The 18,054-nt window shown below is 41.5% G+C and overlaps 1 protein-coding gene across 1 annotated transcript in view; it reads right to left on the reverse strand.

Moving 5' to 3' along the window:
- Window positions 1–1,864: 1,864 nt before the first annotated feature.
- Window positions 1,865–18,054, reverse strand: part of DRC1 (dynein regulatory complex subunit 1) — a 63,057-nt gene continuing 46,867 nt past the window's right edge. The window contains exons 13-18 of the mRNA XM_077489003.1: window positions 15,168–15,257; window positions 11,343–11,426; window positions 10,126–10,235; window positions 6,936–7,082; window positions 5,052–5,154; window positions 1,865–1,982 (exon numbers count right to left, since the gene is read on the reverse strand). Coding sequence (XP_077345129.1) covers window positions 1,920–1,982; window positions 5,052–5,154; window positions 6,936–7,082; window positions 10,126–10,235; window positions 11,343–11,426; window positions 15,168–15,257 — 597 coding nt within the window. The 3' untranslated portion in view covers window positions 1,865–1,919. The remainder of the gene's footprint in view (window positions 1,983–5,051; window positions 5,155–6,935; window positions 7,083–10,125; window positions 10,236–11,342; window positions 11,427–15,167; window positions 15,258–18,054) is intronic.

Consider the following 18,054-nt stretch of genomic DNA (forward strand, 5'->3'; position numbering starts at 1 on the left):
TTCAAAACCACAGGTATTAATGTTGAGTCTCTCCCCTCAAAGCTATCACAACCTGCAACCTTCTAAAATGTCTTTCCATAAGAGTTTGTAGTATGTCTGTGTGGATTTTGTTAAACAAGAAGACCTAACTCACAACTGGTGTTCAACCACCTGGCTTTTGGTCAGGGCTCTGTGAAGGCTACTCAAGTTCCTTTATACCAAACCCATCAAGACACGTCTATATGGAGATGGCTTTGTGCACAGGGGCAAAGTTATGCAGGAGCAGAAAAGGGCCTTCACCAAACTGTTACCACAAGTCTGGAAACTGTTGTCTAAAAAGTATTTGGGGTTAAATTAACTAAAATTGGAGAGTGCAAAATCTGGTTCATCTGTTGCATGGTAGCCAATCAGATTCTAACTTCAGCTTGCTCAATTAAGCTTTGACAAAAAAAAAAAAAAAAAACTGGAAGCTGATTTGTTTCTATGCAAGGCTGAACCAGGTTTTGCACTCTCCAGTTTTGGTAAATTAACCCCTTAGTGTTCCCCAAGACACTTTTTGGAACAGTATAAGTCTGATTAAAATGAAGAAGTTTGGGATAGAAAGTATTGCAAAACACCTTTTAAAAACGTAAGATTTCAAAGGCTCTTACATTAGGAGCCATTTTGGATCTTTAAACTGTACATGCGTATTTCTAACATTTTAAATGAAGAGCTAAAAGTTCATACCTTTTTTTCTTCTAGAGAGAACTATAAACTATGTGCAGACAAAAGCAGTTAGACATGTATAGGTATATAAACGAATATAAAATGAAGATAATATTATTATATAAGGTTAACATAAAGTCCTGTTTGCTAATGGAATTAGAGATCAGAACGCACAGAAGCTAAGAAATGCATAAGCAGAAGGAGCCGCACTGGCTATTGAACTTCTTTTTTCTCAGCTTGTCGTACGTCTTGTACGTCACCGCGTTCTTAATTCGGAATTTCGACAACATTTGTGTGACTGTGTGTATGCAAGACAAGTTTGAGCCAACATCCTTCGGAAAAAAATCCATGGTTTTGTTGTTGGAAAATCCTGTCTGTACGTGGTATAAGCCTAGGTTCACACTGATGTGAGTTAGAAATCATGCGAGTTCAGCTGAACTCCCACAATTTCAAAATGGCAATGCAGTCCAACTTTGGGGGCGAAGTCGCCAGAAGTAGTACAGGAACTACTTTTGTGAATTAGTGTGGCGCCGCACCGATTCGGACAGTCCCATTGCCATTAAGATGCTGTCAAGGTATACCCCCAACTTTTTTTAGTCACATAGGAGACTCAGTCACCTTGATGCAATCACCATAAAATGTGTCAAGGCAGATGCTGATTGTCCAAAAACAGAATGGTGCAGGGTGGAGGTTTGTGAAACCATCCTGTTCTGAAGTTGTGAACTATCAAATCACCAGGGTAGAGATATTAATACAGCATTTCAAATAGGTGAAAAATGCCTTGAAGGCCTCCACCCCTGCTTAGGGATAGTTATTCCGGTATGACATAGTCTATCTCATGCCTCTTGAGAACTAGATGTTCTCTCTGTCCATGATGTGGCCCTCGCTGTCTTTGAAAGAAAGTCCTTATTTCATTACATGTAGGAAGAGTGCTGAGCTCTGACCTGCAGAGTTTGCCCTCCAATGTTGGACATTTGTTGAGTGTGCTTATGAATGCTGTGGTTTAGTCCTGACATTCTTTGGAACTGAGGAATCTACTAAGTATGCTGAGATGAAATGTAAAATGCATTCCACATTAAAGAACAAGACCAGTTGAATGCAACTAACTAGGTATAGTATGGCCAGAATAAATCAAGAATCTTCAAAGACACAAAATAAAAATTTGACACAAACAGAAAACTAAGTATATTGTAGATTTTATTTTTACGCAAATGATAAATTTGCTTCCTGGTGAATTAACTCTGACCGAAATCCACCTTCATTATCTGCGTCGGAGGGATCTCTAGCTCTGTGTTGATCTTTAAATGGAAACAAAAAGGACAATATGAGTGATCTGTCATAATATAAAGTCAGAAGGTTTGACAGGGGGATCACATCACACTGGTGTACCAGCAAGGAGTACAAACAATTCAAAGTGGTTGTAAAGACCCTGCAATGGACATGAGGGCGCCGAGGGACAGTCCACTGCTGGAGCGTAGGGAATTTTGGACTTTTTTTTAATGATTGCAATATGTGATCTAGAAATATGATATTATAAGTCTATTTTAATTTTACTGTTTTGTGAAATATAAAAATAAAAAAACCCTATTACCTTCAATTTCTATTTCAGTTTTCATCCATAGGGAGTTCTATAATCCTATACAGTTATATATTTTTCTGCTGCCAGCAAATGATGAGGTGACTGTCCTTACAGACCCCTCCCTATATTTATAAGGCAACCATTTAGCAAGTCGACTCATCACTGGATTGGAATTTGCCATTGTTCAATGTCAAATCCAGGTCTCCGTTATCTGTCATGAATATACTACTGAATGTTACCACAAGCCCAGGTCTGATGATTTCTGCCTTTTATCAATGATTTGGCCTTTAATTCCTATGCGGGACTTGCAGCACATCATTCAAGTGATTGCAAAGGTACTTTTGTTTCTTAAAATAACAAACATGTCATACTTACCTGCTCTGTGCAATGGTACTGCACAGAGTGGCCCCAAACCTCCTCTTCTGGGGTCTCCTGCTGGTGCCCAAGGCTCCTCCTTTTCTGAGTGTGTCACCTGTGTAGCTCAATCCCAAGCCAGGCCACGTGCATCTTTTGACACACACAGCACGGCTCAGTCCTGCCATCTGCTCCCTCCTCACAGGATTTGACTGGCAGCAGCAGGAGCCAATGGCTACTGTCAAGCCTCCAGTGAGATGAGGGGAGAGAAGGACAGAGCTGCTGCAGATGGGCACAGGGCAGCATACAGATAAGGCTCAGTTATTTAAGAGGGGTTGATACAGGTACTGGGACATTTTTTACCCTAAAGCGGTTGTATAAAAAAAAAAAAAAAAGCTCTGTAAGCATAATGAGCTAGTATGCGCCGCATAACTAGCTCATTATGAAATACTTACCTTAGAACGAGGGTCCCATATCGCAGGCCGGTCCACGCCGAGGGAGTTGACATTTTGACCTCAGCGTGTCTTCTGGGTTCGCGGCTCCGGAGCTGTGAGTGGCTGGAGCCATGATGACGTCACTCCCAGGAGTGCGCATGGGAATCTTCTTCCTGGCAAGGTCTGGCAGTGTCTGCCGGACCTTCAGGCGGGCATTCCCAGCACATGTGCCGCTGAGGTTTAGGAGATATTAATTTTACCTACAGGTAAGCCTTATTATAGGCTTACCTCACCTGTACGTAAAAATTTAAAAAGTGGGTATACAACCACTTTAAAGTGGATGTAAACCCTCACATATACCCAGTGAAGTGAACAGCCGCAGATGATAGACAGAGATGAAACAAATCTTCCTACATAGGTTTAACATGTATATCTGCTGTCGTCAGCTTTTTATATTCTTTAGAAAGTCCACACGGTGTTAGGGATTTTCTCCCTCCTGTTCAGCACGGAGTGTGAAGCCTGAGCATACAGCCAAGACAGCTGATTGGAGGAAAGGCACACACCCCCGCGCCACATAGGTAGAGCTGTTTTGTGAATAGTTCAGTTGATAGCAACCTCCCATGACACAAATTTCAGTCTGGTTTTATCTCATGTGTCAGAGAACTTGGCAGAAATGATCATACTGATAACAGAAGAAAAAAGCAGGAGAAAGACATGGGACACAGTGCTTTGAAGAGAGATAAGAAAACACTACAGATATATGTGCCCAGTTCAAATTTCAGGAATCAGGTTTATATCCACTTTAATGCAGAGAATGCATTAGGCAAAAAAACGTTTGTCTTTAGAACGACTTTCACACCCAGTGACTTGTAAATGTGGATTTTGAAGGTCCCTTTCACCAGCCTTTATTTTTAAATGAAATTATCAGCAGTAGGGAGTAATAAATATTAAAAGAATTTGTTACTTTTTCTTCACTCTTCCGGGAGTGTCAGATGCCTGTAAGTGCAGAACTCCCCTGTGTATGTGCTCCCGCTGTCAGCCTCAGTTCTATGAGAAGACATCGGGAGGCTGGCCTGAGAGCCACACACAGATACAAGATATAAAGCAGTTCTATCTCTTGTCTCTGTGTCCAGGGCCATATGCGTCTAAGGGGATTTCACTGAGGCCCTTAGGAGACAGGAGACAAGCTTTCTTACATAGATCTCCCTTATAAGCAAGAGGCTGGGAGGGTGACAAAGGGAATAGAGCCCTCAGCTACATCAGGGAAGCTGTGTGATTGGCCAATGATGAGCACTAATGTGGTGCTTGGCACTCTGGTACAAGTTCATGTCAGTGTAATATTATTAAAAAAATATAAAAACCTGCTGTCAGATATAAGACACAGACACTTATTCTATACATGGTATAAATACGACCCATAAATATATATTTCATCAAGAAAAAGTTGGCTAAAATTAGAAGGTGTAATGTAGACTTTAATCCAGGCGTAGGCAACCTTAAAGAGGTGGAGATCCAACTGAACAACATGGTAGAAGTCAAAGATCACCGGACCCCTTTGGTGTACACATTGCCGCAGTAGGAATTAAGCCCCCTGTTTCTTTTGGTGGGTGATAGCACCTGCCAAACATGACCCATTCAAGTATGGGTCACAACGCTGCTATTTTTCCCAGTGTATTGGTTCACACTGACCTGAAGATTTCTTTCCTGCTGCTGCCACTCTGGAAACAACCAGCTGGGATAAGGGGTGGAGTGCAGTTGGTACTCCACATGGGACAGGAGCCGGCACTATAGAGGAGGCATTGGCTTATGTGGCTCTCGCTCCCTACTACAGCTCCAACTTTACAAGTAGTCCCTCTGTATTGCACTCTGTTTGATGTTCTGGGATGGCGGGTCAGCAAGCCCAGACTGTGATCTACCCGTTACCTGTCAGATCTACATGTAGAGTGCGATCTGCAGGTTGCTGACCCCCGCTTTAATCCAACCAATGTGACATTTCTTACCTTGGAGTTGAGGTACTGATGTAACAACATCCTCAGCTCTCCATTCTGCTGTCTCAGCGCTGAAGTTTCAGAGATAAGCTGCCCTCGATTTGTCAGAACATCACTAAAACACAGAGTGAATTTCGGATCAAATCTTTTGTACCAACACAAAAACTGCGCTTGGAAAATAATAACAAATCAAAGTGAAAAATGATAAAAAACACAAACAGAAACGTAAGCAGCGGCTCCGCTGAGAGATATTTTCACGGGCCAGAACTCAAACAAACCAAGCCTATTCCCAAAAGTGGGATTGATGGAGGAAAGATCCATTGTAAAAGAAAACTAGAATTGTTTGGGCGTCAGTTTTGTTTTTACTCTTTATAGGATGTTCACATTTTTTTTGAACAATTTTTATTTTGTTTATCCTGGATGTTACCAGAATTGAAATGTAATTACATTGTTTTTTTGCCCAGGGTTAAAAGATAAAAATATTCAAGAATATGCAAATAAAGACAACATACCAGTGCCAAGATATAAAATGTAAAAAATGGACCCTCGCGCCACTAAGTGCTAAACGTGAAAATGTATCTAAGTACGTGTAAAAAATGGAAAATATACCAATACACAATATAAGTGAAATAACCAGTGAAGTGATACAAAAGTGCAAGTGCTACTAAATAATGCAAAATACCAGTGCCACCACTTGTCAGACTCTCTAACTGAAAATTGTACAGAGATATGTTAAAGTGGTTGTATAGTCATATTTTTAACTTTGACCTACAGGTAAGCCTATAATAAGGCTTACCTGTAGGTAAAAAGAATATCTCCTAATCCTGTACGGTTTAGGAGATATTCCCCTCGTAATGAGCCACTGACTTCATCGGTACATGCATTCCGGGGATTCTCGGCTGGGGGTCCAGCAGATGACAGACCCTGCCGGGAAAAAAACTCCTGCATGCGCGGGAGTGACAACATCACGGCTCCGGCCACTCACAGCGCCGGAGCCGCAATACCCAGAAGACATCCTGAGGGAACATGTCAGCTCCCTCGGCGTGGACCGAGTGAGATGCCGGCGCCTCGTTCTAAGGTAAGTATTTCATAATGAGCTAGTATGAGGTGCATACTAGCTCATTATGCCTTTTTCCTTACAGGTGTAGAAGAAAAAAAAAAGTCAGCGGGTTCACTACTGCTTTAAGATAGAAAAGATAGAAAAAGCAACAGGTTTGTTTTAAAGCCAGCCTAAGAAACAGCATGCACAATACCTACCTACCCTGTGCTCCCCCACTGCTTCTTTCATGGGCAGTGAGAAGAAGCTCTAAGTAATCTTCAAGGCGCAAGGTGCAGAAGGCGGCTAGAGGGGGGGGGTGCCCCCCTTTGCTGCTTGTAATAGCAATTGAGCGGCTAGTTAGCCACTCCGATTGCTATTACAAGAGAACTGACCACGCACTGTAAAAAACGGCACCGCCATGATGCCTGCATCTGAAGGCATCATCCCGCTACATAGCAATCATCTGGGACCTGTTACGTGTCCCAGATGATTGACAAGAGGGAGGGGGCAGAACTGAGCCCTTCCTGCACTGAGGAGAAGTGACGTCAAGGGCCCAGGCACTGAAGGAGGCAGACTACATGGTATAGTTTGAGCCAGCTTGACCCGAACAAACTATTTAATGTCAAATCAAACATGGACTTCTAATTTAAACTATTTGACATCCACTAAAAACTGAAATATTAAATGTGAGGGGACTTGTGATTTAATCTTTTACCAGTCAGTACAATGGAAGATTGACCATTAAGATGATTGGTTGCCTTCTTAAATAAACCTGGTAATACAAAACATTTGCATTAACAGCTGATGCAAAGTCAGTGACAGGACTGCGACCTATCATTACTAGTCACCAGACTTACTGATATTTCTCCATGGCGGACTCCAGGGCATCCCACACTTTGAGTCGGGACTCGGGGATGACGTGTGCAAACGCCTCCCAGTAGGCAGCATCCTCACTGTTGTCTCTGTCTTCTGACCTGTCCTGTCTCATATGGGAGAGCTTTTCTCTGAAATGCAATTTATAAACTTTTTAGTTAATTCACCTTTTTATACAGCTCCGTATAACTTTACATAGAGCATTACAAATATATATTTATATACAATAGCTGTGCATAGAACTGCACGCAGAATTATTTACATCAGTCTCTGCACCAGAAGAGCTTACACCCTAATGTCCCATCACAGTCACACACTATTATTATTCATTTATATAGCACCGACATATACTGCAGTGCTGTACAGAGAACACCAAGCCTGTTACATCAGTCTCTGCACCAGAAGAGCTTACACTCCAATATCCCACCCCAGTCATACACTATTATTATTAATTTATATAGCGCTGACATATACTGCAGTGCTGTACAGAGAAAACCAAGCCAGTCAAATCAGTCTCTGCACCAGAAGAGCTTACACTCTAATATTATTATTACACATTTATATAACTGTGACATCTGGATATCACCCCATCTGGAATACAGTTATCAATAAAAATTGGACAGGCTCCAACCCTTCCCTACACAACCAAAACAAAAAAACATTTTGTCCGGAGTTCTTCTTTAAAGCACAATTCCAGCCATAAGGTTGGTCAGTTACTGAGACAAGCAGTGTGTAAAATCTCTCCAAATAGAAGACAAATCGTGATAAAAAAAAAAAAATTTCAAGTAAAAATAACGCAAAGTTACTTCTCTGATAGGAAGATCTCCTCACTTCTCATTTGGTCACTAGAACTAGATGTAAAGTACCATTAAAGGCAAAACTTTTATTTTGTTTTTGATAGAGTAAGGCCAATAGGCCATAGCCAAAACAGGAAGTGAGAGGAAATCCCTCCAAAGTGAGGGAATCCCTGGTTGTCACCAGAACTAGTGTCCCCATTGGAAGGTTTCCCCTCTATTACTTTTCTTGGGGCAACCCAAAATTTGGGATTTTCTTTTACGTTCACTTTTTGATGATAATGGTAGACAAGACAAAGAGTAAATCTCCCTAACAGGGGCAGAGAGAGTAATAAAAACTGACAGGGGTTCTAATCCCTCTCCACTCTATCCAACATTTAAAAAAGTTTTGCCTTTGGTCACACTTTGAAATACAGGGACACAGATGGCAAAAGAAAAACTTCCGCACTGCAGCCAAAATGAAAATAACGCATTTTGCCAGGCGTTAGGCTTTAAATTATAAGATACTTAAAAACATTATGCAGCTGCAACGGAGAAGAGGGCAGTGAGGAAGTGATGAAAAGGTATCGGTGGGTTGGGGGATTCAAAATACACCCTCCATTTGTCCTAAATTGGTAAAATGACAGTTTCTTTCCAAGGGAAAGACATTAATTAAGGCAAAGTCCTCCTAAAGTGCCTACACCCAGGGGTACTTTCGAGGACGGGGCACACACCCTTGTTGCCTCTCATAATTCAGAGCTGGGTGCTAATGTGGCTAATTGCCGGAAAATGAGTGGCTGTAGGAGTACAGTGTACAAATAAAACATCATATTTTCAATCCGATAATGATAATTCCTAATAGTATGAATAGTTCATAGTAGATAATAAGGTACAACTGGACTGGTTCTGTAATGTTGAACACACTGCTTAGGTAAGTGGTAAAACGTCCTAAACATTACAGAACAAGTCCAACTGAATGTGACTTATGAGCGATGTCCTGTTGTGGATAAATCACATACCGTATATACTCGAGTATAAGCCGAGATTTTCAGCCTCTTTTTTGAGGCTGAAAGTGCCCCCCTCGGCTTATACTCGAGTCATCGCTGTCTGCCCGCTCGATCAGCGTGTCGAGCAGACAGACAGCGGCCATTCTGATTCAAAAGCCGCGCCTCCGGCTCCGCCTTCGCCTGTGATAGGCGGAACACTGAATTTCCCAGCAGCCTGTGTTCCGCCTATCACGGGCATCCGCTCATCCTCGTACTACGGACGAGGATGATACGACGTCCGTGATAGGCGGAACACAGGCTGCTGGGAAATTCAGTGTTCCGCCTATCACAGGCGAAGGAGGAGGCGCGGCTTTTGAATTTTACAATGGCCGCCGACGAAGAGGGCACGGGACGGAGGCAAGGCAACGCACGGCACGGGACAGGACGGGACGGGACGGGACGAAGGCAAGGCACGACACGGGACGGAGGCTCGGGACAAAGGCTCGGGACAAAGGTAGGCTGGACACACACACACACACACACACACACACACACACACACACACACGGATGGAGACACACACACACGGATGGATGGATGGATGGATGGAGACACACACACACAGGGATGGATGGATGGATGGATACACACACACACAGGGATGGATGGATGGATGGAGACACACACACACAGGGATGGATGGATGGATGGATGGAGACACACACACACAGGGATGGATGGATGGATGGATGGAGACACACACACACAGGGATGGATGGATGGATGGACACACACACACACAGGGATGGATGGACGGACACACAGGGATGGACGGACACACAGGGATGGACGGACACACAGGGATGGACGGACACACACACAGGGATGGACAGGCATGTCTCACCCTCGGCTTATACACGAGTCAATAAGTTTGCCAGTTTTTTTGGGGGTAAATTGGGGGCCTCGGCTTATATTCGGGTCGGCCTATACTCGAGTATATACGGTATACTGTATATATGGATATATTTAATTTTTTATATTTTCAATGCTCTATGCAGCTGGAGTCTCATATAACAGCTGTTTTGTTATACAGACCTGAATGATCTGCTGGTGCCGATGACAACATCCTACTGTATTAATACAGAAAGCATAAAAGGTAGTGCTGGGCTTTCTGTTTAGACACCTATACAAATTATGCTTCCAAACTTAATGATATGTATATACCATGTCATAAAGGTTTAAAATAAAGATGTATAAAAATACAAAGAAAAAACAAAAAACATTATAAACATAAAAAATGACCCAAACCTATCTTAATTTCCCTTTTCCATTACATAATTTGGGTAATTATTTTATTTTGGAATCTGGGAACTCTACTGTTTGACAAATCTTATGATCTTATGATTCAACCAAACCTAGAACGGTGGAACTCCATGGTGAAGTCTCTCAAGGCTTGAAGGACATCATTGGGATGAATGAGATCACTGGGGGTTGATGCAGGAGGATGTTGGACGCCTGCCTCTTCCTGAAAAAACAAAGACCATCAGAAGATACGGGAACTGAAGGCATAAGAGAAATACAGTATATAGATACACCTTATCAACAATGCCTTCATAGAAATTCAGACAGTTTTACTAAGGAGAAAGTGTTCATATACTCAATTCCAAGTACACACGTGATTTAGTTGTACTCCATCAGTAGAGAGTTTACATCATAGCTCTTACAGAACAAATCATGTTATTCCCTATACCCCAGAGGACCCTTAATTGGACCATCCAATGTCCCCATCACACACTTGAGACAATTTCTTGTGCTGCCAATTCATTCTTTTGTATATCTTGGGGTTGTGGGCAATGACTGATGATCCTGAAAGAAGTCCATACAGCATACCAGTCTTCATGTAGAGCAGCCATTCTCAACCCCGTCCTCAAGTACCCCCAACAGGCCATGTTTTGGGAATAGCTGTTCAAAATACCAAGCCATTGAATTAAAGCACCTGTGCAAAATAAAGGAAACCTGCAAACATGGCCTGTTGGGGGGACTTGAGGACAGGGTTGAGAACCCCTGATGTAGACAACACTTAAAGCGAAACTTCACTCTCTCAATCAACATTGACTATATCTAATCCTTATGCTGTTAGCATTAGTAAATAGATAGGAAAGTATATGATATTTGCTACTTTTAAACATTTTTTTTACATTTCTTCAGTGACTCCCTGGTTTCCATGCCTAGGCAAATGATGTCATACATCCCAGGAGTCTTCAGTAGGGGAGGAGGGGCTTTCTCACCTAAGCACACCCTCTCCTGTTTGCATGCCTGAGCTAAGGGCAGACGGATTCCAAGAAGTAAATGCTACATGAATCATCTGCCCTTACTCAGGATGGCGATTGGCTAGAAAATGCTAGGGGGGAGGGGGGTGTTTTTCAAAGTGATTTCTTAGCAAAATAAAGCATAGAGACATGGATGAGGAAGTTTGCTTTGAATATTAAAAATGAATTTAATAGCATTTTTGGTGCTCAGGTGAAGTGTAGTTTAATACAGTTAAACAATATCAGAGGGAAAGAAAATATAAACTGGATGTGACTGAATTGCTTCACATTTCAGTGCTTGGGATAAAGGAGGGAAGTTTTACCTGCGGAGACTCATCATGTTGTCTGTACTTCAAGAAAAAGTCCACCAGTTTGTACACATCGTCCTCCACCTCTATCCGGAGGGCCTAGAAAGCAACACATAGCTCAAGTCATCGTTACATAGTAGGTGAGTTTGAAAAAAGACGCAATCCATCAAGTCCAACCCGTGTGTGTGATATATTACATTGTATATCCCTGTATGTTGCGGTCGTTCAGGTGCTTATCTAATCGTTTCTTCAAACTATCAAGGCCCCCCACTGAGATCACCGCCTGTGGAAGGGAATTCCACATCCTTGCCGCTCTTACAGTAAAGAACCCTCTACGTAGTTTAAGGTTAAACCTCTTTTCTTCTCATTTTAATTAGTGGCCATGTTTGGTTTAAATTTATTAGTGTATCTGAATCAGATAGTACATTTAACACTCAACCCCCACCCTACCAAGCCCCGAAGATTAACAGCTTCAATACTAGGCACTTTTACCCCCTTCCTGCCCAGGCCAGCTTTCAGTGCTCTCGCACTTTAACAATTGTGCGGTCATGCAACACTACTCATATGAAATTTTGATCATTTTTTTCACACAAATAGAGATTTCTTTTGGGGGTATTTATTTAATCACCACCGGTTTTTATTTTTTGCTAAATAAAAAAGAAAAAAGATAGAAAATTTGGAAAAGTAAAATGTGTTTTTTCTTTGTTTCTGTTACATAATTTTGCAAATAAATACAGTAATCTTTCTTCATAAATATAGGCCAAAATTAATTCTGCTACATTCCATTGGTGAAAATAACCCAAATCAGTGTATATTATTTAGTCCACAAACTATGGTATATATATATATCTGAACATTGATCAGTCCTAAAAATGCCAGGACAGTACATATATACCCCAAATGACCCCTTTTTGGAAAGTAGACAGTCCAAGGTATTTAGTAAAAGGCAAAGCAAGTTTTTTTGAAGTTGTAATTTTTTGTCACAATTTTTTAGGAAAATTAAGAAATTAAAAAAACTGTTTTTTTTGTGTTTTTTTTTTTTAATTCTGTATTTTATTTTAAGCAATTTAATACAAACAAATATAATTCAATTGCATGCGTGTCATAAAGTACAACATAAAACAGTTTGGTTCTATTTTAAGTAGGTATACAAAATCTGTAAAGTCACCATTCTTATTTTATATATTTCTAATGAAAGTATAGACTTTGATCTCCATCATCCTAATAATTCACACCAACAAAAAAAAAAAAAAAAAAAACACAAAAGCCCCTATTCCCCCTCTACTAGCGCACAGCCTTATTCCCTGGAACAGACAAAGAGGGACCATCGTGTCCATTTTTTATTAAATTTCTCTTCTCTACCTTGCGCAATTGCAATACCCTTTTCCATAGAATATGTCAGCAATTTTTTTTTAGCCACAGTGAGACTGAGGGAGGTGATTCCTGCTTCCATAGGGCTGGAACACATGCCTTAGCTGCATTTAGAAGATGAACGATCATTGAATTCCTATATTTATGGTCTGAAAGATCTGAGAGATGGAGCAGGCATCTAGCAGGATCAGAACCCAGGTCATAATCAGTAATGCCCCATACACACGGTCAGACATTCCAACAACAAATTCCATCGGATTTTTTCCGACGGATTTTGGCCCAAACTTGTCTTGCATACACACGGTCGTACAAAGTTGTTGGAAAATCTGATCGTTCAGAACGCGGTGACGTAGAACACGTACGACGGGACTATAAATATGGCAGTAGCCAATAGATTTCGTCTCGTAATTTATTCTGAGCATGCGTGGCACTTTGTCTGTCGGAATTGTCTACATACGATAGGAATTTAAACGATCGGATTTTGTTGTTGGAAAATTTTAGATCCTTCTCTCAAACTTTGTGTGTCGGAAATTCCGATGGAAAAAGTCAGATGGAGCCCACACACGATCGGATTTTCCTACAACAAGACACCAGGGGTGCCCAACCAGTGGCACGGGGGCCACATGTGGCCCGTGGAGCCCTCTGATGTGGCCCTCGACCTCCTGCTCTAAGATGGCAGGTTGCCGACCCGTCATCCCAGAGCAGCAGTTTTGTGACTGAAGCCACTGGTAGTGGAAGCAAGTGGCTGTGGAGCAGAGCCACATAAGCCAATGCTTTCTGTATAGCACCCGATCCTGTCACAGGCGGAGTGATACCAAGTGCACTTCACCTGGGACAGCAACAGCCAGCGATACCAGAATGAAAGACGGTTATTAAAGGTAAGTTTACTACTAAATTCTTCAGAAAGTGCGCCACACCTGCAGGATATAATAGAAGTCTCTGGCAAAGTGCAGCTAACCTGCAGAAAATCCACAGGTTCACTGCGCTGCACCCGCGGTTTGGGCAAATCGCAGCACATCAGTGTGAAAGCAGCCTTAGGCCCCTTTCACATGATTGGTCCGACCCAATCGGACTTACTATTCACCTCTATGGAGCAGCAGATGTAAAAATGGACTTGTGTCTGTTTACACCCGCCTACCTAAAAAAAATAGAAAGGGATCTGCCCCTACTGTCTGGGGAAATCAGATTGGATCAGAGGGCCCATAGAGTAGAGTGGACTGTGTCTGTGGACACGGACCTGTCATCCTCCGGCTCCGCTCATTGTGGCCCGCGACCAGTTACCAATTCACTAAAGTGGCCCTCGCTTTTCAAAAGTTTGGGCACCCCAGGCTTACACCAATGAATTTCATTGGTATAAGCAACCATTTTTACTGAATGAAACTGATTCATTCAGTAAATATTGTTGTGATTAGCTGTGATTGGCCACAGCCAATCACATGGTAAAGATAGGCTGTGATTGGCCCTGTGTACCATGTGACCACTGTTAACAAAGACAGCTAGCAACACAAATGTACACAATGAATGGCATGAAAGGAAGCCATCCATTGTGTACAATTGTCATGTTTGGGCACAGCAAACACATGGTACCGGCAGCAGGATGGTGCAGTGATCTGTCATTGGCTGTTTTGGGTGGGACTGTGCACGAGGCACTTTTATATGACGTCCACCTGGAACAACAAAAGTCCCGTCCGGCCATCATTTTGCAATAGGCCGGGGGGAAGTGGTTAACAATGCTGCTGTCCAAAGGTGACCCTGTGCTCCTTCGTCCAGAGAGGGGGCGCTCTAATACAGAAGGTGTGTTATTGGCCAGATCACCAGGTGAAAACAGAGCTAAAAAAGCTTAAAAAATAAAACTAATGCAGCTACCACATCTAAGGATTGGTAAACTGCAGTATATTATACATTTTTGATTTTGGTTTTAATACCGATTTAAGCTAAACATTTAAATATACATTTTGCAAAGCCATTGACTCTGAGTAATGCCCTATACCCACGGTCGGACATTCCGACCACTAAATCCGTCTAAATTTTTTCTGACGGATTTTGGCCGAAAAACTTGTGTTGCATACACACAGTCGCACAAAGTTGTCGGAAAATCTGATCGTTCGGAATAGGTGACGTACAAAACGTACGACGGGACTACGTAGAGGCCAGTAGCCAATAGCTTTTGTCTCCAATTATTTTCTGTGCATGCGTGGCACTTTGTGCGTCGGAATCCTCTACACACGATCGGGAAAAAGTCCGATCGGATTTTGTTGTCGGAAAATTTTAGATCCACCTCTCAAACTTTTTCCTTCCGAGAGCCCACACACGATCAGAGTTTCCGACAACATAATCCAATCAGACTTTTTCCATCGGAATTTCCGACCGTGTATATGGGGCATTAGAGTTTTGTATTTTTGTTCAAACCTTTAGTCTATAAGAAATGTTATACTTACAAGCATTAACTTTTTCTGATTTTCTACATACCCCAAATATGGAGTCCAGCTTCATAAGGGAGCGATCGTCTTTCTCCAGAGGAGACAGGAGCTGCAGCAGTTTATTCTCTATGAGAAAGCCCTAAAAAAAAAAAACCCAGAAACAATCTTATTGGTGACGTAAATTACACAGGCATACAAATTGCTAAATTTATCAAGCTTTAACGCCAGCTTAAGAGTTCATCTCTACATCTAGAGACATCCACAATCTAACACTACCCTATCTAGCCCTGTAAAGAAGAAATTGCTATATATACCTTTTTTGAAGCTGCTCCGGTCCTGTCCTACGCTGAGCTGTCAGCTGTGGCTTCTATGTGAAGGCCGGTGCAGAGGAGGCAGCCGACAACGAATAATAATAATAAATAATAATAAAAAGTTTTTATTATTATTTGTTAGTATTAATTCGCTATGTTACATTCGTTTATATGTGCCATTCCTTATTTTGGATAAATTCGTATTCGTTTTGTCCACCAACAGCCAAATTTGAAATTAAATTCCAATACCTATAATTGAATAGTTATTATTTTGGATTTTCAGATTTTCGTTCTTATTTTCTGATTTTAGTTCTTTTGAATTTTTCGGATAATTCGTAACTTCGGATGCATACATTACATTCACTAACAGCCAAATTTTGAAAGGAAATTCCATTGGGACTGGTCCCATTTTTCATCAGTTATATTTTGATCTAGAATTGTCTGATGTTGAAAAAGATTAGACAAGTGCACTACCAAAAAGTTTATTCATTTTCGTTTCATTCGTTTTTTTTTTTTTTAGTTTTGTTTTTTTTAAAGAAATTCCATTGGGACTGGTCCCATTTTTTATCAATTATTAACAAATTAATAATAATAATAATAATAATAATAAATAATAATAATTTTTTTTATTGTTATTATTTGTTAACATCAGACAATACCAATAATTTAATAGTTAGTAATATTTATTCATTTTAGATAGTTATAATTTCAAATTTTCGTATTTTCTTCCTTATTTTCGGATTTTCTCATTTCCAAATGTTACAAATTTTCAAATTTTGTAAATATTTGTTAAACGGGTTTTTCGTTAATTTGAATATTTACGAATTAACGAATTTGTCAAATTTTATCGTAAAAAACGAATTCGGAATGCAAGGGCGGCACAGTGGTGTAGTGGGTAGCACTCTCACCTAGCAGTAAGAAGGGTTACTGGTTTGAATCCCAACCACAACACTACCTGCCTGCAGTTTGCATGTTCTCCCTGTGCCTGCATGGGTTTCCTCTGGGTACTCTGGTTTCCTCCCACACTCCAAAGACATGCAGGTAGGTTAATTGGCTTCTGTCCCAAATTGTCCCTAGTATATGAATGAGGACCTTGGATTGTGGGCTCCTTGAGGGTAGGGACCGATGTGAGTGTGCAATGTACAGGGATAAGGACAATTGTAGACACTCACTCAGGTTGAACTGGATGGACTGGTGTCTTTATTCAACCTTACTAACTATGTAACGATGAATTGCACATGTCTAAAAAAGGTATTAACTAGAATCTATGTAGTTAGGCTAAATTACCTTTTGGGTTCTAGAAGTAATTTTTTTTCCAAAATATTCAACTAAGCTCCTACCTGTTGGTATTTGAGGTATACAAGCATTTTCTGAGTGGGCAGCTGGTTTGTATCTGCACATCATAGTGTTTTTATCCCCTTCCCGCCGAGCGTACGCAGATCTGCGTACTCGGCTTCCGGGGGGTATACCGGGATGATGCCCGCACCTGCAGGCATCATCCCGGTACCGTTTTTTACAGCGGGCGATTGGCTTTCCAGCCATAACAACCGATGCGGCTAAAAGCCGCTCGGCTGTTATGCCGGAGGAGCGGGAGGGGACGTCCCCCCCTCCCACCGCCTCTCGCCGCTGTTACCGGTGCTCCCGCTCGATCGGGAGCACCGATTAGTGATCCGTCAGCTCTGGCTGCTGGGGAGGAACTGGAACGAAGCCGTAATCGGCTTCGTTACAGTCTCCTCATCGTAAACACGGAAGCGACGTCATGACGTCACTTCCCGTTTACTCGGCTGCCAATGGCGCCGGTTTTAAAAAAATATCCGGTATTCAGAATCGCCGTTTTCGGCGAACTGAATACATTGAAGTGTAAAGGAGGGGTGGGGGGTCTTTTAGACCCCCGATCCCTCCATAAAGAGTACCTGTCACCACCTATTACTGTCACAAGGGATGTTTACATTCCTTGTGACAGCAATAAAAGTGATCAAATTATTTATTTATTTTTTTAAAACAATTTAGTTTTTTTAAAATAAATAAAATAAATAAAAAAATAAATAAAATTTTTTCAAAGCGCCCGCCGTCCCCGTGAGCTCGCGAAGCAAAGAAAACGCATACGGAAGTCGCGCCCGCGTATGTAAACGGTGTTCAAATCACACATGTGAGGTATCGCCGCGATCGTCAGAGCGAGAGCAATAATTCTAGCAGTAGACCTCCTCTGTAACGCTAACCTGGTAACCGTAAAAAAAATTTAAAGCGTCGCCTATTGAGATTTTTAGGTACCGTACTTTGTCGTCAATCTACAAGTGCGCGCAATTATAAAGTGTGACATAAAGAATATACAAAGCCGCGCCAACCCTCCCCTACATATATAATATAAATACAAATTAAAAAATAAAGACTAGTACAATTAAGTAATAGGTTTCAAAAAAATGTGAAGGTGACCAAAAAAAGGCAAAAATGGCATAAACTAAAAATACAAAGTCCAATTTAAGAAAAGTTCACAGGTGAATCCAAATGACGGACATAAGTGTTCTTAAATGACAGCACCACAGTGGTTCAACACTTTCCTAGGCGCGTGAGATACCCGTCACCATATATTGAATGCGCTTACCAGAAGATATATGGAATGAAGCA

Source organism: Lithobates pipiens, unplaced genomic scaffold, assembly GCF_037356315.1.
Source record: "Lithobates pipiens isolate NorthernLeopardFrog02 unplaced genomic scaffold, aLitPip1_a1.2 Scaffold_18, whole genome shotgun sequence".
NCBI classification, from domain to species: domain Eukaryota; kingdom Metazoa; phylum Chordata; class Amphibia; order Anura; family Ranidae; genus Lithobates; species Lithobates pipiens.